Raw genomic sequence first — 22,559 nt, 5'->3', positions numbered from 1 at the left:
GTCCGTATATTTGTTTTATTGAACACCTTACATGGCTATGGGTGTGGATGGGACCTACTGGTGAGGCAGAGCACCAATGACCGCCTCAGTGAAGTCTTGGCAGGTGGCATAGCCACCCATGTCAGAAGTTCGAACCTGTAGGGGAGAATGGTCATCATCCCTGTGGCCTAGGCCCCATCCCTAGGCGGCCCCCTACCCGCACCTAGTAATACACAGGTCCCTAAGGAAGCCAGCCCCAGGACAACCTAGGCTCTGCCCAGATGATTATGGTCTAAAAGGTTTAAGAGCTCTTCTCTGGTCCACTGTACTGAAGGGAGGTGTAGGTAGTATGGTCCTTGTGAGGTTGGAGGGAATAAAGGGGTTTAGCCCCCGTGGGGGTGCAGGTGGCCGATGACAGACTTGATGAAGTCGGTTGTGGTACTGTAGCCGCCCATGTCTCGAGTCCGCACCTACAGCCACCACCGGCAAAAGCCGTGGGGAAGAAGAGAAGAGAGCCCATGAAGGGGGGATAGGGCAATGTGATGGGCATGGAATCCAAGAAGGAATGACAAGGCCAGAAAGAAGATGCAATGCAGCAGAATCGCAAGGAGGTGGCCAGGTTTGGAAGAGCATGGGCTCCCCCACTCCTGTCTGGGCCAGAGCCACTATCAGAGCTATGCTGCAGCCTGAGCAGGATGGGAGGGAGGCTGAGCGTGAAGTGAGATGGGAGATGCAAATCCTGGAGGACCCCGGACCACGTGGGAGGACGGAAGGCAGGGGAATGCAGATGAGGAAGGGCTTGCAGGTGTGGAGAAGCAGACACCTGTGCCTCATCCTGCCTGCTACCTCCCTCTGCTCCTCTGGCCCCCACACCCTCCCCCAGACAGCAGCCACTAAAGAGCCGATGGATGGAGCAGGAAAGAGGGCATAGCAGACAGTAACCAAGAGGCAAAGGAGACTCAGAGGATGAAACAGCCAGGAGAAGGAAGGTGAGGAACAGCCCTGAGAGCTGCAGGGGAAGATCAGAGCGCAGAAGATGTTCTGGGGACCTGGAGGGAAAGGAGGCCCCGATTCAGGTTCCCCAAAGAGGAGTGCGGAGGCCCTGAAACCCACAGCCTTTCTAACTCACCTTGCCAACTTTGATCACCTTCTTCACAGCATCTGCAATCATGTTGGAGTGATACTCAAGACTGTCAATGTAGACAGGAAGAAACTGAGATTCTCCCCACATCATCCCCCTGATTTCCCCACCTGTGCTCCCCCTTAAAACACCCAGCCTCCTGCCCCAACCCACCAACACCTACTTGAGATGCCGCAACATGTTGGAAGCTGACAGCAGCATGGCTGTGGGGTTGGCTATGTTCCTGCCCACTGCCTGGGCAAATGGGTGCCGGGCGCCCTGTGGAGAGAGGGCAGGCCAGAGTCACTAGGAGCAGAGGTTACGCAGAGGCTGAGGTCAGGGAAGGGCACTGAGGAAGAGAGCTCAGGTCAGATACCCAGGGTAGAAGCATATGGCAGTGGGGGAAAGAACACACCAGGGTCACTGAGGAGGGGGATGCATCGGAGGGCAGCTGTCAAGGGACCTGAAGTCAGAAGCCAGGCATGCAGAGAGGGCCGGGCGAAGAGAAGAGGTGACCTCACGTACCGTCTCAAAGACCGCATACTCTGCACTATAGCTCTCACCAGGGACCACACCAGCTCCCCCAACCAAGCCAGCAGCCAGATTGTCAATAATGTTCCCGTAGAGATTGGGCATCACCAGCACATCAAACTGGTAAGGATTCTGCACCAGCTAGGAGGCAAAATGGCGGCATGGAGAAGTTCTGCTCCGTGCCCATCCCGGACACTCTGAGGGTGGAGACACGGGGAGGACATTACCTGCATGCAGCAGTTGTCTATGATCATTGTCTCAAACTTGATTTTGGGGTACAGTTCAGCAACTTCCTCACAGCACTGCAGGAACAACCCATCCCCAAGTTTCCTGTCCGTGGGCCAAAGGGAACAGATTCAATCAAGAAAGTGCAAGGGCCTACCTTCTCAGGGGCTCCTATCCCATGCAAAGACATGTCCCTCACATGATGTTGGCCTTGTGAACAGCCGTGACCTTGCCCCGCCCCTTCTTGGTGGCATAGTCAAAGGCAAACTTTGCAATCCGCTGAGATTTGGTTCGGGTGACGATCTTCAAGCACTCAATCACACCCCTCGCACTCTGGATAAGAAAAGAAAAACAGCCAGGTGACCCTGAAAACAAGGGAAGGAGCCATGCCGCTCTCTCCCTTCACCCCTGCCCTCCCCAGTTTCCAGGGCCTCACCTCGTGTTCCAGTGAGCTGTACTCCCCTTCTGTCTGCTCTCGAATGATCACGAGATCTAGATTGTTGTGTCGAGTCTTGTACCCAGGAAGCGATTTCACGTGGACTACATTGGCAAACAAGTCCAACTTACGCCTGAGGGTGGGGCAGAGCCATCAGCACTCTGCCTGGTGCCCCAGGACCCCTCTGACCCACGGCCCCCGCCACTTACCTCAGTCGCATATCGTAGGAGGCCAGTTCTCCCTTATACTCCATCGGGGTATGGATCTTTCCTGTGTAAACAAAGGGGGAGGGGGAGGGCACAGGCTAAGACCAAGGGAACCCAGATCAGTGTCCAACCCTCTCAGTGACATGATGCAACCCAGACTCTCCTCTCCCACTCCCAAATCACTGACTCTTAAATGCCTCTGGAGACAAGAAACTGATGCTTGCAGGTCTATTTGACATTTTTTCAACCAATACTTATTGAATACTGACCATGTATCAGGTACTAGGGATATCAACCAAAAAACACAATTCCTGTCCTCAAAACGTAAACAAGACATTGGGAAAGACGAATAATATGAAAGACACGATAAGTACCACAGGAGAGGTATTAATGTCGTATACAGAAGCACAGAATAGAAATTCCCTCTTGTAATATCAAGAAATTTATGAAAACAGCTGGCACTTCAGCCAAATCTTAGGTTAAGTGGGTAGAGTAGGTTGAATAGTGAGCCCACAAGAAATGTCCATGCCCTAACCCTCAGAACCTGTTAAGTGTGACCTTATTTGGGAAAACGGTGTTTATAGACATAATTAAGGATCTAGAGATGAAATCATCTTGAATTGCGGTGGGCCCGAAATCCAGTGTCAAGTCTTTATCCAGGAAACAAAAGAGAAACAGATACACAGACACAGTGGGAGAAAACCTGTTCGAAAAATGAGGCAGAAATTGCAGCGATGCATCTACAAGCTAAGAAACACCAAGAGCCACCAGTAGCTGGAAGAGGCAAGAAATGATTCTCCCCTAAGCCTTCAGAGGAAGCCTGGCCAACACCTTAATTTTGGGATTCTAGCCTCCAGAACTGTAAGAGAACATATTTGTTACTTTAAGACACTAACTTTCAGGTGATTTCTACAGTAGCCCTAGGAAACTATAGCAGGGTAAGTGAGGACTATTCTAACAGCATCAAAGGAAGAACATTCCGGGCAGAAGTAACAATGCAAATCAAGATAGTATTTGAAAACTAACAGTCCAGTGTGCCCCAAGCACAGAACAAGTGTTATGGAAATGAAGGCAGAAGCTGAAAGTCAGCTTACGAAGAACTTACTCTCCCACGCTAAGGCAGGGTCTGGCAAAGCCATGTCCATCTTTCCAAAAGAACAGACGCAGAAGACAGATTGTAGGGGCAGAACTGGAAGCCAAAAAAAACTCTAATGGGGAGATTAAAGCAGGGAAGGAGGGGGGAAGACAGAAGAAAAGAGGAAGCTAGAAATGGCATTCAAGAAACACAATTAACAAGATTTGATGACCCATGATATAGCCCCCTGACAGACTTCAAACCCTTGAAACCCTCCTGCACAGGCAGCTCATATTCTCTCTCAACTCCTGGGTCCCAAACAGAAGAAACAAATGGCCACCACAAAATAGTGATGAGAGCCTGGGGGACTTAAGGTGTTAGTATGTGCCAAAAGAAGCTTAAAGAACGTTTGCTCGCGTGATTTTATTTAAAAAAAATTTTTTTTTTTAACGTTTTATTTATTTTTGAGACAGGGAGAGACAGAGCATGAACGGGGCAGGGTCAGAGAGAGGGAGACACAGAATCCGAAACAGGCTCCAGGCTCCGAGCTGTCAGCACAGAGCCCGACGCGGGGCTCGAACTCACGGACCGCGAGATCATGACCTGAGCCGAAGTCGGCCGCCCAACCGACTGAGCCACCCAGGCGCCCCAACTCGCGTGATTTTAAAAGGCATATGGGTGGAATAGCAAGGGGGCACACGTACCAATGATGGCCACCTTGTTCTCCTTCATGGAACTCAACACCTGCTCCAGCTTCTCCTCAGATGCCATATTCTGCACCTCGCTCAGGTGATGCTCCTGGAACTCCACTGGGACAGAGGCAGCCTTCAGGGACAGGTCCCCAAAATCTCTGGGTCACGATGGGGTAAGTCCTTTCCAACCCGCCCCATTAATGTGTGCTGGCTGATTCCCCGACGTCACTCACCTTGAACACCTCCTTGACAGCGTGCATCAGTTCAGGCCCCACGCCGTCGCCTGGCAGCATGGTCACGGGAAAGGCGCCCTCCACCCTCATGTCCTCAGCCTGCCAGCGGGACCATCAGAGCTACAGCTGGGGTGGGAGCACTGGTCCCGGGGAGCGGGGGACGAGGGGACAGGCGCGTGGACAGACCGGAGACGGACTTTCCCTTACCTGGCTTCGAGAGGCGGCGTGCGCCACGGCAGAAGTACACAGATTCCTCCATGTCCCGGAATTCGGGGCGGCGACCAGCGCCTGAGACAGAGACGCACACGCCCGTGAGGTCGGGTACGGGGGTCCCACACCCCGAATACTGCAGTGAGCCTGGTACACACCCGCCGCACCCCCACCCGCCCCCGGCACGACCTGACCCCAGGCCTCACCCGGGTCAGCCAGCGGACACCGCTGAGAGCCGCCATGTCCTCCGCAGGAAGTCGCGGGGGAAGTGACGTCAGAAGCCCGCGCGGGCCCAACCCCGATTTCCGGTCTGTTGTAGGGCAGTGGGCGAGTCTCCCTTGCCCGGACCAACGCTAGCCGCTTTCTCCTTTCCTTCTGCTCTTGACTCTTCTGCTTATCCCTTGCCGTGGAGCGTGAAGGGACACACACACTTTGCTGCTTTGTTTTGGGGCTCCATATTTAATTTATGTTGAAACTAACACTAAAGGAGAATATGAGGTTTCATGCTTAGGGAACGAGTGCCGGAGTTTAACGGGGTGAGAAACAATACTGAGGAATCTGTCCTTTCTTAATGTTTTTGTCTCTATGCCATGGTAACTCTTTTAAGCAATACGCACTGAACATTCCGTATCTCAGGGACTAAAAACATTAATGAACACAACACAGTCCTTGGGGGAAGGTTGTGTGTCTGGTTTCTCCGGCAGTCTCCTAGCCTGCCCAGTTACTCTGTATTAATCACATTTCCTCGTTGTTTCTTCCTATGTGGTCTTGTTCTTTGCTCTGACAGTTGTTTCCCTAAAAGTGTGTCCCAGGCCTCGACTACCCTGGGCAGAACCATTAGTTGGAGACAGAAATTATCTCAAACATGTAAGTGTGATCAAAGGGGAATTTTGAACTGATTTTCTTAAAGATTTTATTTTAAAGTAATCTCTACACCCAATGGAAGGCTCAAACTCACAACCCTCAAGATCATGAATCAAAGGCTCTACCTACTGAGCCAGCCAGGTGCTCCCAGACTGCTTTTTTTTTGTAGTTTTTTGATGTTTATTTGTTTTTGAGAGAGAGAGAGCGTGAGCAGGGGAGGGATAGCGAGAAGGAGACACAGAATCCAAAGCAGGCTCCAGGCTGTCAGCACAGAGCCCGACAGGGGGCTCAAACCCACAAACCATGAGATTATCTGAGCTGAAGTCCCTATGCTTGACCAACTGAGCCACCCAGGTGCCCCCATATTGATTTTTTTAATTCCATTCACATGCTGCTTTCAGATGACCTGCCTAAAAACAAAACGACACAGGAGGATTTTGCCTAAACCGATATTCTAGCAGTGTGGTTTTGGATCACCTGTCCCAAGTGGACCAGTGGTACTTGTTTTTTGTTTTTAATTTTTTTTTAACATTTATTTTTGAGAGACAGAATGAGACAGAGCACAAGTTGGGGAGGGGGGGGGGTGAGACACAGAATCTGACGCAGTCTCCAGGCTCTGAGCTGTTAGCACAGAGCCTGACGCTGGGCTCAAACTCACAGACCGCAAGATCATGACCTGAGCCGAAGTTGGCCGCCCAACCAACTGAGCCACCCAGGCGCCCCAGCAGCACTTGTTAAAGATGCAGACTTAGGAGTTCTACCCCAGACTTGCAGAATTTGAATCTCAAGTCTGGGGCACCAGAAAATACATTTTTAACAGGCACCCCCAGATGATACACACTGAAAGTTAAATACTAGCTCTCTGTAATTTATATACTTCATCCATCAAAAAAAGGTGCAGGGCATTCTGGCAGCCAAAGGGAGGGAATGTAGTCTTCTAAATTTTTTTAAATGTTTACTTATTTTTGAGAGAGAGAGAGAGAGAGAGAGAGCGAGTGGGGAAGAGAGAAAGGGAGAAACAGAATCCAAATGAGGCAACCTCCAGACTCTGAGCTGTCAGCACAGACCTGGACGCGGGGCTCAGACCCACAAACCACAAGATCACGACCTAAGCTGAAGTCGGACACTTGACCAACTGAGCCACCCAGGTGCCCAGGGGAATGTAGTCATTCTATTCTTAGGGACCAAGTACAGGCTTTGTGCTTCCTTCTCTGCATTCCTTTAGACAGCGCAATCTCTACAGTCGTGGGATGAAAAGATTTATAGATTTTTAAAGATTAAGTAGGAGCCTTGAGCAAATGACAAGTGCTGTGTAAATATAAGGCTGTTATAAACTTATAGTTAATATAATTAATGTACACTATTAATATAATGTACTCCTCCATCCCCATTCATATATTAACATGAAACAAATCAAACCACAGAGCATCACCACATTGTTCCGGTAGACTCCCTAGTCCCACCTTCCACACTGCTATTGCCATCCACCACCACTTTTCTCCTCCAAATATTACTCTTTCTGATGAAGTGAGAGATTTACTTTTCTTAGAAATCTATATCCTCTTACTTGAGGAAATTTAAGGTGGAAAAGAAGAGGGATGTGCCATCTTGATCCAATCTCTGGTAATAACCTAATTTTTATTCCCCCAAAATGTTAATTTTCTTTTCTTTTCTTTTTTCTTTTCTTTCTTTTTTTTTTTTTTTCAACTTTTTTTTTTTTTTTTTTTTTTTTAATTTTTGGGACAGAGAGAGACAGAGCATGAACGGGGGAGGGGCAGAGAGAGAGGGAGACACAGAATCGGAAACAGGCTCCAGGCTCCGAGCCATCAGCCCAGAGCCTGACGCGGGGCTCGAACTCACGGACCGCGAGATCGTGACCTGGCTGAAGTCGGACGCTTAACCGACTGCGCCACCCAGGCGCCCCTCTTTTTTTTTTTTTTAGAGGGGGGCAGAGAGAGAGGGAGAGAGAGAATCCCAAGCGTTGAGCAGGGAGCTGGATGTCGGGCTCGATCTCACGACACTGAGATCATGACCTGAGCTGAAATCAAGAGTCGGATCCTCAACCAACTGAGCCCCCCCCACCCCCTCCCCCAAAATACTAATTTATCTTGAAGATAACTATGTTATTTTCATCCCTAAATTCTGCCCAGCCTGACATTCGAGCAATATCTGCTAACTGATGTGACACCCTGTAGCTACCCACAGGGTGACTCCAATTGACTCAAGCCAAGAAGATGAGACCATCATTGTCTGGAGGCCATTGCACCTTCCCTAGGAGCTTGGTGAGTTCTCCTGGCCTTCAAGTCCCCAAGGAAGTCATCTCTCACTGATACTGCCTGACAACAGGGAAGTTTAGTCAGGACCCTTGAAAAGTTCCTCAACCAGTCTCTTGGGCAGGGGAGAGAGGTTAAACCATCTGTTTAACTGTTAAGTTAAACCAAGCATGTAGTGCGAGGCTGAGTGAATTGAATGTCGGTTTCCTAGGCCTAGAAATCCTCTAGTACGGAGGTCCTAAGCTGGGGTCCACAGAGCCTTTAGGTGTCCACGAATACAAATCAGTATCATGAACTTCGATGGGGAAAATCCAAAAATCACATCTTTGTTCTTACTAACCTCCAACTGAAATTTAGCATTTCCTTTCACTCTGAAGGTAGAATGAAATTTTAGTTCTACCTCTAGTACCCTTGACTTGGTTACTAATAAAGATTATATTTCACTCCGCATTTCACTTAGGCCCTGCATGGCCTAACCCCCCAGGCATCTCTCTGGCTCTTGGAGGCTCCTCTTGTCCATAGACAACCCACCAGAGAGGGGGGTAACTGTGAGCACTTAACAACTAACATCTGAAGCAGTTGGGGAAATGGATACACCCGCTGACAGAAGATCTGAACCAGAGCAGGCATGTTTGAGGAGGTGATGTAGAGTGAGGAGTAGTGAGTGAAACTGACACAAGTCTTAGGGCTGAGAGAAATCGGAATTTATGGGCAATACCAAGGACCCTGTTGGGATGGCAATGTCAATTTATCATGGTATGGTACAATTGTGTGCGATTTCACGGAGAAAACTAATTCTTGGGTTCACCCAAAAATATTTTTTGGCCAGAGAGAGGTACAGGGGAGTTGAGGGTGTTGGCAACATGGAGTCCAGGGGGAAGAAAAGACAGAAGCTAATGGATAAGCAGGTGAGGAGAGGATCAAAGATCCCAAGATATTCTAAGAGTAGTGCTCGTGGGAGTCACTGAGCAGTAAGTTGGAAGGGAAGGAGGGATTCTCCACCAGCAATAATGAAGCAATAATGAACTGGGAATAGTGAAGTCCCAGACGGGGCTGTCAGAGCGGGTGCCAGAGAGAGCTCAAGATGACTCCTACAGAAGAGGACTCGGACCCACAATTATTGGATGGGTCATCAGTGTCCCCATGGGAGTCACCCATGAGAGTGTCATCAGCTGAGGCAGGGGAAGGGCGAGGATTCAGGTGCCAGAACCTTCCCCTGAGAGCGGGAGAGACCAGGAAGCCAGTCATGTCAGAAATGAGAAAGGTGGTGTCAGCGACTAGCAAGAACCCTCAGAAAGTAGGGCTGCTTTTTTCTGTGAGAGAAACAGAGCGAGTGGTGGAGGGGTGGAGAGAAAGGGAGGAAAGAATCCAAAGCGGGCTCGGCACTCAGCAGGAGCTCACCCGAGGGGCTTAATTTCAAGACTATGAGACCACGACCTGAGCCAAAATCAAGAGTCGGACACTCAACCAACCAAGCCACCCAGGCGCTACGCTTGGATATTTTTAATTAGTAAATTATTACATTCCTTTTAAAAAATATTATAAATTATAAAGAAGGCCAGAGTTTCTTAGCACCCCAGCCACAGCCCCCAAACCACCTGCCCTATCTCCAGAGGCAGGTTCTCACCTCCTTCAAAACCTTTTTCCTGTGCATGTACAGCACCCAGAGTATGTAGTATTGTTTTTAGTGGATGGGTGTGCACTTTAGAAGAAATAGTTTCATGCTCTATATACTTACTGTCCAATAATGCACTTTTTTTCACTCAATACTATGTCTTAGAAATCTCGGGGCGCCTGGGTGGCTCAGTCGGTTAAGCGGCCAACTTCGGCTCAGGTCATGATCTCGCGGTCCGTGAGTTCGAGCCCCGCGTCAGGCTCTGTGCTGACAGCTCAGAGCTTGGAGCCTGTTTCAGATTCTGTGTCTCCCTCTCCCTGACCCTCCCCTGTTCATGCTCTGTCTCTCTCTGTCTCAAAAATAAATAAACATTAAAAAAAAAATTTAAAGAAATCTAAGATACCATGTTTTAGAAAACAAGCGTTTTGTTTTGCTGCACGGTATTGTATAATGTCTGTTTACTAAATTTATCGAGCCTTTCCCAAGTTGATGGATATTTCGGTGGTTTCTAGTTTGGGCCATTACCAGCAATATTGCTGCGTAAATCTGATTTTCTTGGTACACGTGATAAACATTACAGAGTGCCCCCAAAGCATCTGTACTCATGTATGTGTTACAGGTTGTGAATATGTTCTGCCGTGATAAACAGAAAACTCATTAAACAAATAAGGGTTTGGGTTTTTTCCCCCTCATTTCTGAATTTAAGGAGTCACTGGGGTTGGTTTAACTGCTTGGTGACACCCCCTGAGGCCCCAGCTTTCTGACTTTGCAGTCTGCTAACCTTAGCGTGTTGTATGATAACCTCATCCTTGGTGCCTCATAATCACCATATGGCTGCTGCAGCTCTAGACATCACTTCTGCATTCAGCTGGGAAGGGGAAGAAAGAAGAGGCCCAGCCACATCTGCTCTTTCTAACCAGAAATGTAAAAGCTTTCCCAGAAACCCTCTCGGCAGATTTCCACTTAGGAATCACAGGTCAGAACTAGGTCCATGACCACTCTGACTGCAAGGGTGACTGGGAAAGAGGGGAAGAGGTTTGTCCTGATTGGCTTAAGCTAATTCTTCACACCTGGCTGTATTTTGCTGTCACCTGGGGAGCTGATAAAAAATGCCTGTATTCGGATGCCACTGCCAGATGTTTGAGGTAGCAGTCTGGGATGGGGCCCCTACTGGTGTTTTTCACAAGCTCCCTGGATGATTCTAAAAGTTGACCAGAGTTGAGAACCAGTGGCTTACCTTAATCATGACCCTTCACCTGGGACTGGGCAGGTGTATCAGTTAGGATCAGATTCAGGTGCAAGGAACAATGTACGACATAATCGAAGCCCAGATAAGGGAAGGATTTATTTCCCACTCACATAGAAGTCCGGTGACAGTGGGTTCAGGGCTGGGTTGGCCCTCTGCGGTCAGAGGCTCCGACTCCATTATCTTGTTGCCCCTCCTTGGAAGGCCTCCATTCCCAAGTTCATTCAACACCTAGGACAGTTATTCCGGCAAGAAGGAGGAGAGCAGAGGCCCCCAGCCGACTAGTGACACTCCCTGAGGTGTCCACACACCATTTCTGCTCACAAGCTGTGTGACACAGAAACATGACAGGCTTTGTCTTCAAAGCTCTGACTTCCGTTTCAAGTCCTCCCCTAAAGATGAGAAATATATTCTCCAATTCGTTTCTTATCTGAGAGAAAGTTTATTGTTCTGATTTACTGAAACTTAAAATATTCCATCAAATTTTCCAAGAAAATCCAGGTAGCAGAAATATTTGGGGGCGCCTGGCTGGCTCAGTCAGTAGAGCATGTGACTTGATCTCAGGGTTGTGAGTTCAAGCCCCATGTTGGGTGTAGAGATTACTTAAAAACAAAATATTTTTAAAAATATATTCGATACTGTCCGCTTCTTCAAGAGATCTCAAATAAGTTTTTATTTTTGAGAGAGAGAGAGAGAGAGAGAGGGAGAAAGTATGTGTGGGGGGGGAGGGGCAGAAGGAGAGAGAGAGAGAGAGAGAGGGAGAATCGTAAGTAGACTCCACACTAAGCGTACAGCCTGATGCAGGGCTCAATCCCATGACCCTGGGATCACGACCTGAGCTGAAATCAAGGGTCGGTCACTCAACCAACTGAGCCACCCAGGTGCCCCTCAAATAGATTTTAAAAGACCAAAGAATATATACACACACACTATGCTATGCCACTTAAATCACTTCTACCTCGTACACTTGGAGAATTCGAGTATAGAAAAATCTAGTGCTGAGGTTCTGTTGTAGCCTTCCTCTCAACATGTCTGCATAGGTATTTACGGTTAAGTGTGAACATCACTCTGAGGTTCCAAGTCACTTCATGAATCAATACCATTTCAATTTCAGGCCAAAGGGAGCATATTACACATGACTGTCTTCAGTGTGCGTGTGCCTCTGTGCGTGTGTGTGTGTGTGTGTGTGTGTGTGTGTGTGTGTGTAGGGGACAGGTATGTGCCAGGGTAAGGCTGCCTGAACCACACTGGTAATGAATGTTAGAAGTCTGCTGTTGTTGGTAATACAGAAACATACAGTCTTTAAGTTCAAAGTCTTCATGGGGATTTCCTCGTAATTTTATCTGTTTAAGTCTCATTCAGAAATTTAGCTTCCTGCTCCAAAGGCCAAACACCTTGGCTACTTCGTACCGAAGACCTTGGTGGGCCAGTCCACTCTGCCCAAGGGGGGTTTCGAGCAGGAGAGTGCCACTGTTCCCATGAAGCACTCCTGCAGGCCTGTGTTCAGGAGCTGCAGGTTGATGCACTGGCGGAGAATAGCGCCCGGGCTGTCCCCCCACAGTGGGGGCAGACCCTGCTTCCACCCGAAGTGTTTTTCCAGTGAGACTCTGTAAGTCGGTTTGGTTTCATATTTCTGTTTCACCATGGAAGGCAGCCAGCCCTGTATTCGTTACACCAAAAATCCTAGTAGCAACACCTCAGCTTTAAAAGGTCCACCCTACTCTCGCCTTTGGATTTTCCAGAAGCAATACTCCACCTTGCTTGCTGGCATTTGTACACATGTTAAGATGAACATATGCACCAGCAGGGCCCGGCGGGGATAATCCTTGGGTGAGTGTGATTTCCGGGTCAGACCCATTTAACTGTGTTTTCCCCGGAGTAAGGACTTTATCTGATGTTGGAACTGGATATGCTTCCAAGGGAGCCTTGATGGTGGCAAGTTTGAACTCCATGTGGCTTTTGATAACATTTTTCGGACACTTGCCTTCAGACTTTGCTTCATAGTAAGCTACTATTTCATCAGTTGCAACCAGATTGCACTTTTTGCCAATTTTCTGGATATGAGCCACTCCTTCATCCATGACTGACTGGTCAGGGGTGACGCCCAAAAGAACCAAAGCCTGAGCAGCCAAGTGTACAAACCGCGTCGTCCCGCCTGTCATCTGATCGAAGGCGTACAGGAGACCAATGTCCCCTTCATTTGGTTCATGCCTTCTCCAGCAACGGTCCCCCTCTCCTGGAAGCACTCCGGCTCCTCCCCCCTCCGCTGCTTGATGGACACATCACAGCCTTGAAGGCCCCCTTTAGAGACTTCTCCGAGGACCACGGGATCAGGATCTGCCCTGAGGCAAAACCCGTACGTGTATTTTGTCTGTGGACAGCATAACTTTTCCAACACTCAGTTCCTCAGTGATATACTTCTCCAAAGACTTGATCTCATTAAGAGCTCTTGATCCTGGGGTGCCTGAGTGGCTCAGTCAGTTGAGCATCTGACTCTTGGTTCGGGTCAAGTCATGATGTCAGGGTCAGGTGGTGGGAACAGCCCCAAGTTGGGCTCTGTGCTGTGCATGGAGCCTGCATGGGATATTCTCTCTCTCTCTCTCTCTCTCTCTCTCTCTCTCTCTCTCTCTCTCCCTCTCCCTCTCCCTCTCCCTCTCCCTCCCCCTCCCCCCCTTTCTCTGTCCCTCCCCCGCTTGTGATCTATCTCTAAAATAAATTGAATGAATGAATGAATGAATAAATAAATAAATAAATAAATAAATAAATAAATAAATAAATAGAAACAGCTTCTGGATGCTGACAGATAACCACAATTTTTTTCAAAAGATACTTTGTCAGAATGGTTTTGGGGTCTCGAATCACTCGCCGACATTCAATCACAGACCATATCTCAGATACTGTGCCCTCCATTTTCTTGTCAGTCAACTTCTCTCGAACATGGGGCAGCATGGGGTGGTGGATGCTGAGGGTGTCTGTGTCCTGGACAGAAACAGGGGTCAGTCAGCATCTTTAGATTCCGGTACACCAATTTAGGAAGAAAAGGTGTCTAGGGGCCATCAGTCCGTACAGAGAAATCAGGATACTAAACAAGGTCTCCAGGGGCATAACCTGGTCCTCCTCTCCATTTCCACCCTTTAGCCCTCTGTGGTTCATCCTGACATAGCAATTGGTCAGGACATCCAGAAAGTTGACCAGACAAAGCATTGCAATATAGAGTGTGTAAGCTGCCATTTTGGTCTCAAAGAGCCCAACAAGCAACTAACCGCATGAAGGACAGGACCTGCCAGTGTGGGGTGTTGGCACTTTCTTTAACCGTGTTCTCATTGTAGAGGAAGTCCATTTCTTCCTCCTCCTGAAGCTTCAGGAAGTTCTGGATGAGGAAGCAATAGGTAATGTACCAAGGGAGGAGCATGTCCTTCAAGACATCATGCACCCCCTCCTCCTTAAAGCAAAGGTTTTCTGTTCTCACCACAGGGGGGTTAATCAGATACAATCTGAGGACCTAGGCACCACATTTATGGATGATTGAAAGTGGATCCAGATAATTCTTACTCCGTTTGCTCGCTTTTTGGCCTTCACTTGCCAGGATGAGCCCATTCACAATCACATTCCTAAAAGGTGGCTGTCCAAAGAGAGCAGTGGCCAGCACCACCAGAGTGTAAAACCATCCTCCATTGTATGGTCAGTGTCTTCAGCAGTGAAGTCTGTAGAAAATGTATCCTCAGACTCCCTCTTGTTTTCAAATGGATAATGAACTGGAGCATAGGGCATGCTGCCATTCTTAAACCAACAAACACTTCAGAGGCGCGACACAACACTTTTCACAGCAGGAAGGGATGGTCTCTCTGTGGAGATCAGAGATCTTTGCTCCCAATAGCACTTCACGTTCTGCCATTGATCCAACGCATGCTGCCTCCTTGAAGTCATCACTGACCCACAGTGGGATAGGGGTGCCCCAGTATCTGTTTCTGGAAATTGCCCAGTCACGTGAATCCTTTAGCCAATTTCCAAGTTGCTTTTCCCATACAAACTCTGGGACCCAGTAACACAGGTCATGGCTCCTCAGCAGCTGGTCCACCCCGGCCTCCACCCACAAGGACCAGCCAGGCACTAGCTGGTACATGAGGGGAGTGTCTGACCCCCAGCAGAAAGGGTCGTGGTGAGTGAGGTTGCGGGCGACAAGAAGTCAGCCTTCTTCCTCCAGGGTCCTGATGATATTTTTATCAGCCTCCTTCACATACTGTCCTGTGAAACCTGTCACTTCCGCAGTAAAACAGCCTGAAGCATCCACAGGGCAAACAGGAGGAGAGTCTTTTTTGGTTTTTAATTTTTTTTCAGTTTATGTATGTTCAGAGAGAGAAAGGGAAAGAGACAGCACGAGTGGGGGAAGGGCAGAGAGAGGGGGAGAGCGAGAATCCCAAGCAGGCTCCCTCCACACTGTGAGCACCGAGCCCGATGCGGGACTCAAACTCATTAACCGTAAGATTATGACCTGTGCCAAAACCAAGAGTCAGACACTCAACTGACCGAACGCCCCAGGAGGAGAGTCTTTATGAATGATGTTGAAGTCCATGCAGACTCGAAAGTCATCAGCACCGAAGTAAGGAGCCTGGCGTACCACTCCAGTGCCCTCCTCCTCCTGCATAGAGCCATCAGTAAACACAGCGAAAGCACCACCAACCTTAACCCGCACAAAATAGTCAAACAGGGGCCTGTTTGACTTCTCGCCTTTGAGATAGGTACCGGGAAATCTTGCAAGGATCTCATGGTCACTCTCCAACTTATCAAGAGCTGATACCATGGCTTCCATTAAAATGAGTAATTTCCCCCCGAAAACATCTTTAATCTTCACGCACTGCATATCTGGATTAACGCACAGGACAAGGTTACCGGGTAATGTTCAGGAAGTGGTCGTCCAAACAACCAAGGATACGTGTTCATCTTCCTCCCGAAGGAAAGTTACAAATGTCAAAGGACCTTGGACATCCTTGTATTTCTGGTGAGACTCAATGTTGGAAAGTAGGGTGTTGCCCGCAGTTAGAGAAGGGCATGACTTTCACACCTCTATCCACAAGGCCTTTCTCATAGGGTTGTTTAAAGACCCACCAGACAGATTCCATGAATTATAGATACAGCGTTTTGTAGTCAGTGTCAAAGTCGATCCATCGGCCAAGTCTGATAACTCTGGACTTCCACTTAGTAGAATATCTCATCACAATTGCTTGGCCCTGATTGTTCTGCTCTACAATCCTCATTTTGGCTACATCCCCTGGTCCTCTGATTCCCAATATTTTATCGATATCATATTCCACAGGTAAGCCATGACAATCCCATCCAAATCTTCTGTCAACAGGAAACCCACTCTGGTGAGGATATCTGGTAACCATATCCTTAATTGTCCCTGCAAGTATATATCCACAGTGAGGCAGTCCAGTTGCAAAAGGAAGCCCATCGTGAAATGTAAATTTTGGCCTATGTTTGATTGCTTTAAGCATGCCTGAAAACAGTTAATTTCAGAACAGTACTGCAAGATTTTCTCTTCTTCAGCAGGAAAATTCATGTTTCCTGCAACTTGCTGAACCATTTTGTTGCTGAAGGGCCCCCGGACCAGTGCACCCCAGAAAGAGCCGAGGTGATATATTCTCCAATATTTTTGCTAATGCTGTTATGGTTTTGTGCGTTTATATGGTTTAGATCATTCATTTATCTGAAATGTAGTTTTGTAAGAGGTGAAAGATAAATGCCTAACCTTATTTTTTCCAAAAATATTAGCTCATTGCCCTAGCATCATTTATGATCTTTTCTTCCAGATGGGAAATCTACCTTTATCAAACGCTACACTTGCACATATGTATTAGATCAAACCATGTGAGATCATTGACATCTATCATCTCCCTCAGCTTTATTTTCCCAATGATCCCAGTCACTACTAGATGTCATATTACATATTTGTTTGTTTGTCTCTGTCTCTCACTTGAATGTAAGTTCAGTGAAGGCTGGAATTTTGTTATTTTTGTCAACTCCTGGCTCATAGGTATCTGCTAATCGAAATAACAGAATTTATCCTTGAACCTGTTAATGTTCATGGATGAGCCTTTTAATGCTGGGCCATCCTTATATATGTTAGAAAAGCCAAGTTGGTTATGACATACTGTTCTTTAAGCACACTGCTCCCCTCTACTTACGTCTTTTGTGTCTGTGATCCTAAAAGAGCTTGGATTTCTCTTGTCCTTGTTTCTTCTCCCACCATCCAGTCTGGGCATCAGGACTGAGAAGCAGGGCTTTTAAAAAAAAGAGATAGGCATGGCCTGGAAGTGGACATGGGGTGGGAACTATTGGGAGAGCTCGGAGGTCTCTGCACATTCTTTCTGGGTATGCCAAGAATGCAAGGTCCTAACTGTTCTTAGCCTGTGCCGTCTCTCAGGTTTGTGTTTGCAGAGCAACTCTGAGGAATGTAGTAATATCTCCCTCCAGGACGAAGAGCAGGCTTGCCTATTTCCTGCTATAAAAGAGGTAGGTCCCCCAGGTTCAGTGTTCCTGAGCTGCAACACAAACCTGTTGCACGCACAGCGTCCCCTGAGGTCCTTCACATTGTCCCTGTGGGACTTGGCAGGGGGGGGAGAGGGGGCAGGGAGCCAATGTAAATGTTATGTTTATGCTACTTACTGTGCCGTGAGTAATAAAGTTCTTAGTCTCTGACCCAGGAGCCTCGTCTTGGCCAGCATCCATGAAACCGTAAGAGGCCAATTAATCACTTACCAGCAGGATAAATTCAAATGCCAGACCCTGATGGTTTTGGCAGTGAGGATGGGATGCTGACAGAGACAGGGCTTTCTGGAAGAGGCAGGACCCTGTGGACGAGGCCAGGGGTTATGAAAAGATTCCCTGGCATATGTTAGTGAACCCTCTCCCCCACGTGGTGGGCAGCAGGGCAAGAGCTGCTCAAGGGAGCGTCTCACACTGGCCTACCTGTTAAGCAGTGAGAGGTAGGACTGTTAAATAAGTCACCAGAATGGTGCTTTGGTTCCTGCTTATTCTCCTCCATGCAGGAGGTGGAAGGGATTTGTTTTTTTAATGTTTATTTACTTTTGAGCAAGAGAGAGAGAGAGAGACTGAGAGTGTGAGCAGGGGAGGGGCAGAGAGCCGAAGGGGACAGAGGATCCGAAGCAGGCTCCGCGCTGACAGCGGAGAGCCCAACATGGGACTCAGACTCACAAACTGTGAGATCATGACCTGAGCTGAATCACCCGGAAGCTTAACCAGCTGAGCCACCCAGGCGCCCCAGGAGGTGCAAGGGATGTTCTGATAGTGGGGCAACAGTATCCATGTGGCTGCTACATCAAAAGACCCCAAAGGGCTGAAATAAACAGTGTCAGCCAGGATGTTTGAAATAGAACTTTAGGTGAACCAAAAGCAGTACAAGTTTATTTGGGTGAGCCCTGCAGGTGACCATTCAAACCCAAAGCCAACGAAAAACTTTGCTTACTGGCCCAGACCTCCTCTGTCCCTCTCTGCGCCCTGGTCCCTCTCTCCCCTCTGCTGCTTTGATGAGAAAGTATGCTTGCAACTTGCTAGAAGCGAGGGCCTCAAACGTTTGTAGCTCTCTAGAATCCAGCCATCCATGGCACCACCTTACCATGTCCTATGGATAGACGCAGCAGGGGTAGCTGAAGGCACCAAGGAATGCAGTGCAGGACGGGGGGGGGGGGGGGGGGGGGGGGGGCTGCAAAATGCCCCTGGGGTCGGGTGCTCCCAGGACTGACACTAGAGATACACGGGGGGCGGGGGGTGGGGTGGGATGGGGAAGTGGTATGCCAACTCTAAACCCGGAAGCCAAGAGAAAATAATATCCTGCCAGCTGCCCCCACTGCTCCCCCGCAGCACTCTCTGCTCTCCCCCATCCCTCCTTCCACCCCCTCCCCAGCACTCCTTGCCACCCCCCCCCACCCCACCCCCGCCCCTTGGAATGGCAAGGTCTCCTGCAGCTGTTTCGACAGCTCCTGATTGGCGCACAATAAACTCCTTGGTCTGTTTTCCCATAAGGTGAAAAAAAAAAAAAATTCTTTTTCAATTGCTGGGCTCTGAGCAACGTTTGCAGTAGGAAAAGGAAATGAAAGCGCCCGTAGCTGGGTCCTTTGTGCCAATTCAGTGTACCGCGCGGGGCCCCCAGGGCTGAAAATATAATTGGTATTGGTGCTTGTACAGGCTTGTGCCGTGCGTGCCCCTAAGTGTCAGCGCATTTGCCCTTTCGGAGGCTACTGTTTGTCCCCAGGTGATTCCTGAGCACTTGGAATGGCCCAGAAGAAACTGTATAGGCTTCCAAGAGGAGAAAAGTTAACGGGAAGAATGGCTTCAACAGCCGCAATTACGCCAGAGGCCATCTTCCAGCACAACAGCGCCACCAGCCTGACGCAGTCCCAAAGTACATGGCTTTTTAAAAGGAACCTAGTAACCTGTTACTGACCTATACAGGTCCTGTCACTCTCCAACCTGACATTTTGGAACAGGTCAACTTGGATTTGGTGGCTCTCAAGAGAAGGGGACAAAAATCCTTAACAGTCAAATGGAAATTCTTTATTCAAGAGCACAGCTGGCCTGGCCCTGACATTATCTGAATTGTACACGAAAGGGTGGTGGCGATCCCTCTGGGGAGAGCTTCATTCCTCACCTCATCACATGAAGCAAAGCTGCTACCTCAATGGGGCCCTCAATTCACAGAGTGTCCCCCAAGTGCCTGCCTGGTTCCTTGGTGGTTTAACTAAGCTGATACCCGATGATGTCCATATTCAACCTCGGCACTAACAATGCAGAATCAAAAGTATGGGGGCACCTGGGTGGCTCAGTTGGTTAAGCGTCCGACTTCAGCTCAGGTCATGATCTCGTGGTTCATGGGTTCAAGCCCCACTTCGGACTCTGTGCTGACAGCTCAGAGCCTGGAGCCTGCTTCAGACTCTGTGTCTCCCTCTCTCTCTGCCCTTCGCGTGTTCGTGCTATGTCTCTCTGTCTCTCTCAAAAACAAATAAACATTAAAAAAAAATCAGAAGTATGCATGGTCATTCTGCTCAATGTGCAGAACTCAAGGCAGTGCTGATAGCCCCGGCTAATACTTCCCGTGATGAGGCCAGGTACATTTTTACTGCCTTTTGTGTTGTTGTCAATGGGCTGGCTGTCTTGTCTGCAAGACCGGCCGATCGAAGACGTTTTTCTTGGGAGCTGCAAACCGTGGAAACAAATTTATCTGCCAATCAGACAGCCTGGGTCACTCAGAGAGATGCCCACAGTCAAGACCCTTCTCTGGTATGACCAACCGGAATCGGCCTGTTGATCCAGCCATACCATATGGCAGTGGCCATACCACTGCCTAGATCCATCGTTGCACCAAACACGGTAACACATCCACCGCTGTGGACGGAGCACAAAGTAAAGAATTGTATCTTTCTGATGAAGAAGCCACCGCTACATACCAGCTTTGGGATGCCTCCCCAAAGTTGGACTGTCTGTCTTACAGTAAAGAGGCTGCACTGCATGGGGCATCACTCCTGCCTGCTCTTGGATGATTGACCACCTCAGACCTTTGACCCCACCCCCTCTCTGGACTCTCACTGGTGCCTCACTGCTGTGGGCAGATTTTCAGGTCATAGCGTTCCTGTTCTAGTCTGAGCAGGAGACTGGCCACACCACTGTGGCCCTTGTAACTAAGCCATGCCAACTTTTTGGCTTTTCACACCATCCACAGTCTGACAAGGCTACCTCTTTGCTGCAGAAGCCACCCAACCCTGGGTGTTCATCAAGGGATTTGCTGGCCACGCCATCCTCCCTACCTTCCGTATTTGGGGGCACTGGAACGGCCTCCTCAAAAATAAACTCAGCTTCTGACTGCCTACCTCATCTCCTTTTGGCCCACACACTTCAGGGAGACAGTGTGGTCACTGCACGCAGTTGTCCCCAGACAGGAATCCTCCTTCGGCCATTTCTTAGGTGACGATCGGGACAAGAGGGGTGGATTCTATAGACCTTTTCTGGAGATTTGAGATTCTGACTAATCCTGGGCATAGACAGTGCTTCCGTTTTTCCTCCAACAATAACCCCAGGCCAGTCTAGCCGGTACAGCCTCTGGTTGTCAGCCTGGCAAAGGGGGCCTAGGGGATTCAAACTTCATTCTGATTTAGCCACCTGGATTCTCCTGATGGATGTACATGATCCCAGGTCACAAAGGTAATGACCGCTCGGTTGAGTACACTGCTTGCCCAGTCCCCCCTACGCTGGCCCACAGAAGCCAAGGTGGGAGATATAATAGGTCTCTGTACATTTGGTCGCACTCACCCCTGGCCCCTCCAGATAAAAGGTCAGGGTGTGAATAGGGAAAGACTGGAGAAGAGGTGAAGGTGTAGCTATTGGAATGGGGCACACTCCTCCCATAGCCACGGAGGCCTGGTGGCACCCAGATGCCAGTGGGAGCAGGGAGGGAGGGATGACTAACATTCTCTTTGTCCCCCAAATCCTGGCAAAACCATCACCTGGTTGATAGGAGTTAAGCTTCAGCCAGAAACCTGACCCACCTGGCTTTGTCATCCTGTCCGCATGCCATGGAAACAGGAAACATGTAGGCAGGGATGGTCCCAGACTATGCGGCTGTGCCCTTTGTCACCAATGGCAGCTCCTGAATACAGAACCCCCCCCCCGCCCTGTACTTGTACAAACACACCATCCAGCCCACCCCTGTTGCACTTTGACTGGCACAAGTGCACAGAATTTCCCTGTCACCCGAGTGGTCTTGGTTCATATGTGGCGGATGAGGCTGTACCTCCTTGGTGACACTGCCCGTGTGGCTCAAGCAAAGCAGTGTAATGATGGCACAAATCAGAATTCACCACAAATCTTGAATTGGAGTGGCATGTGAGTCTTCAAGGCATATGTTTGTATGTGGGCCATGGAATCTCTCCGTCAGAGATGGGATTGCTTTTTGGCCCATCCACTGCCTCTTATAATTATTGGCAGTGATAGCAGAAATCAGCAGATTAGTCCAAAACTCACTTGTGAGAATTTTAATGGATAATGGCCCGGGTTTAGACTCTATCCTAACTGTCTGGAGTAAGACCTACTGATTCCCTTGGGACTGATTCACTGGTGACTGGATCTGGGACCCTCGGTGGCAAGTTTGAAGCTAATACTTTTAGGGTTGCCTCATCTTGATGCTTGAAGTTCTATAGATAGTAGCCTTAATTAGATTCTGTATGAGACAGATGGAGCAGATTTGGTCCCAGTCTCTGTTGATCAAACTAATCAGAGTGGCGGATGGAGTGGCATATTCATGTGAACATTCGAGTCAGCCAATCGTGCACAGGGTCGATGGTTGGGAGAGGCAAACCACATCGGCCCTGGGCACCGCTGTACATTTTTTACTGGGCATGTCAAGAATATAAGGCCCCGACCACTCCATCTGGGCTATTTCTTAGGGTTGGGTGTGTCCGGTAACCTTGAGGAATGAAGCCCTATCTCTAAGACAAAGAGCTTGCTTATTGCCTTCTGCAAAAGAGGCAGCTTCCCCGTTCTCATGTTCCCCAGACGCAACAGCCCCCAGAGGGCTCCTCCACGTGCCCCTGTGGGACTTGGAGGGCGAGGGAACTGATGCAAACATGATGCTTTTGAACTTGCTGTGCTGTGAGCAATAAAGTTCTCTGTCTCTGCTCCAGGAGTCGTGCGTCTTCTGGCAGCATCCATTAACAGGTTGACATTAACGTCCGGTAACAGGTTAACTTATCAGCTTGAAAGTAGGGCAAGATCAAATTCCAAATACTCACATGTAGTGAGGTGGAAGGAAATAAATGGTCACTGCTAGAAAGGGCCTTGGGAG

At 48.9% G+C, this 22,559-nt stretch overlaps 1 protein-coding gene and 1 pseudogene across 3 annotated transcripts; both read right to left on the bottom strand.

Annotated features, from left to right (window-relative positions):
• Nucleotide 1: 1 nt before the first annotated feature.
• Nucleotides 2-4,977, bottom strand: IDH3B (isocitrate dehydrogenase (NAD(+)) 3 non-catalytic subunit beta). Of its 3 annotated transcripts, XR_009248881.1 has the most exons (13): nucleotides 4,914-4,977; nucleotides 4,705-4,785; nucleotides 4,498-4,596; nucleotides 4,277-4,397; nucleotides 2,501-2,561; nucleotides 2,292-2,424; nucleotides 2,055-2,188; nucleotides 1,858-1,960; nucleotides 1,625-1,771; nucleotides 1,284-1,378; nucleotides 1,109-1,169; nucleotides 246-449; nucleotides 2-135 (listed from the first exon to the last, which is right to left on the bottom strand). XR_009248881.1 is itself a non-coding variant. In XM_058685095.1 (12 exons), the coding sequence occupies exons 1-12, from the start codon at nucleotides 4,947-4,949 to the stop codon at nucleotides 363-365; spliced, it is 1,158 nt and encodes a 385-aa protein (XP_058541078.1). In that variant the 5' UTR covers nucleotides 4,950-4,977; the 3' UTR covers nucleotides 2-362. The 3 variants fall into 3 exon arrangements, 2 of the variants coding, with proteins under 2 accessions (XP_058541078.1, XP_058541080.1); XM_058685095.1 differs by having other exon boundaries at nucleotides 2-449; XM_058685097.1 differs by lacking the exon at nucleotides 246-449.
• Nucleotides 4,978-11,965: 6,988 nt separating this feature from the next.
• LOC131485519 (isoleucine--tRNA ligase, cytoplasmic-like) lies at nucleotides 11,966-16,304 on the bottom strand (annotated as a pseudogene).
• Between the last annotated feature and the right edge of the window lie 6,255 nt (nucleotides 16,305-22,559).

Source organism: Neofelis nebulosa, chromosome 9 (genome assembly GCF_028018385.1).
Source record: "Neofelis nebulosa isolate mNeoNeb1 chromosome 9, mNeoNeb1.pri, whole genome shotgun sequence".
In the NCBI taxonomy this organism is placed as follows: domain Eukaryota; kingdom Metazoa; phylum Chordata; class Mammalia; order Carnivora; family Felidae; genus Neofelis; species Neofelis nebulosa.
This window is presented reverse-complemented; position numbering and strand designations above follow the sequence as displayed.

Excerpts from the sequence above, each read along its gene's own strand:
- IDH3B (XM_058685095.1), bottom strand. The coding sequence starts at position 4,949 with ATGGCGGCTCTCAGCGGTGTCCGCTGGCTGACCCGG. Across the intron at positions 4,786-4,913 it reads GTGTCCGCTGGCTGACCCGG|GCGCTGGTCGCCGCCCCGAA; the intron begins GTGAGGCCTGGG and ends TCTCTGTCTCAG. Across the intron at positions 1,961-2,054 it reads GTTCACAAGGCCAACATCAT|GAAACTTGGGGATGGGTTGT; the intron begins GTGAGGGACATG and ends GCCCACGGACAG.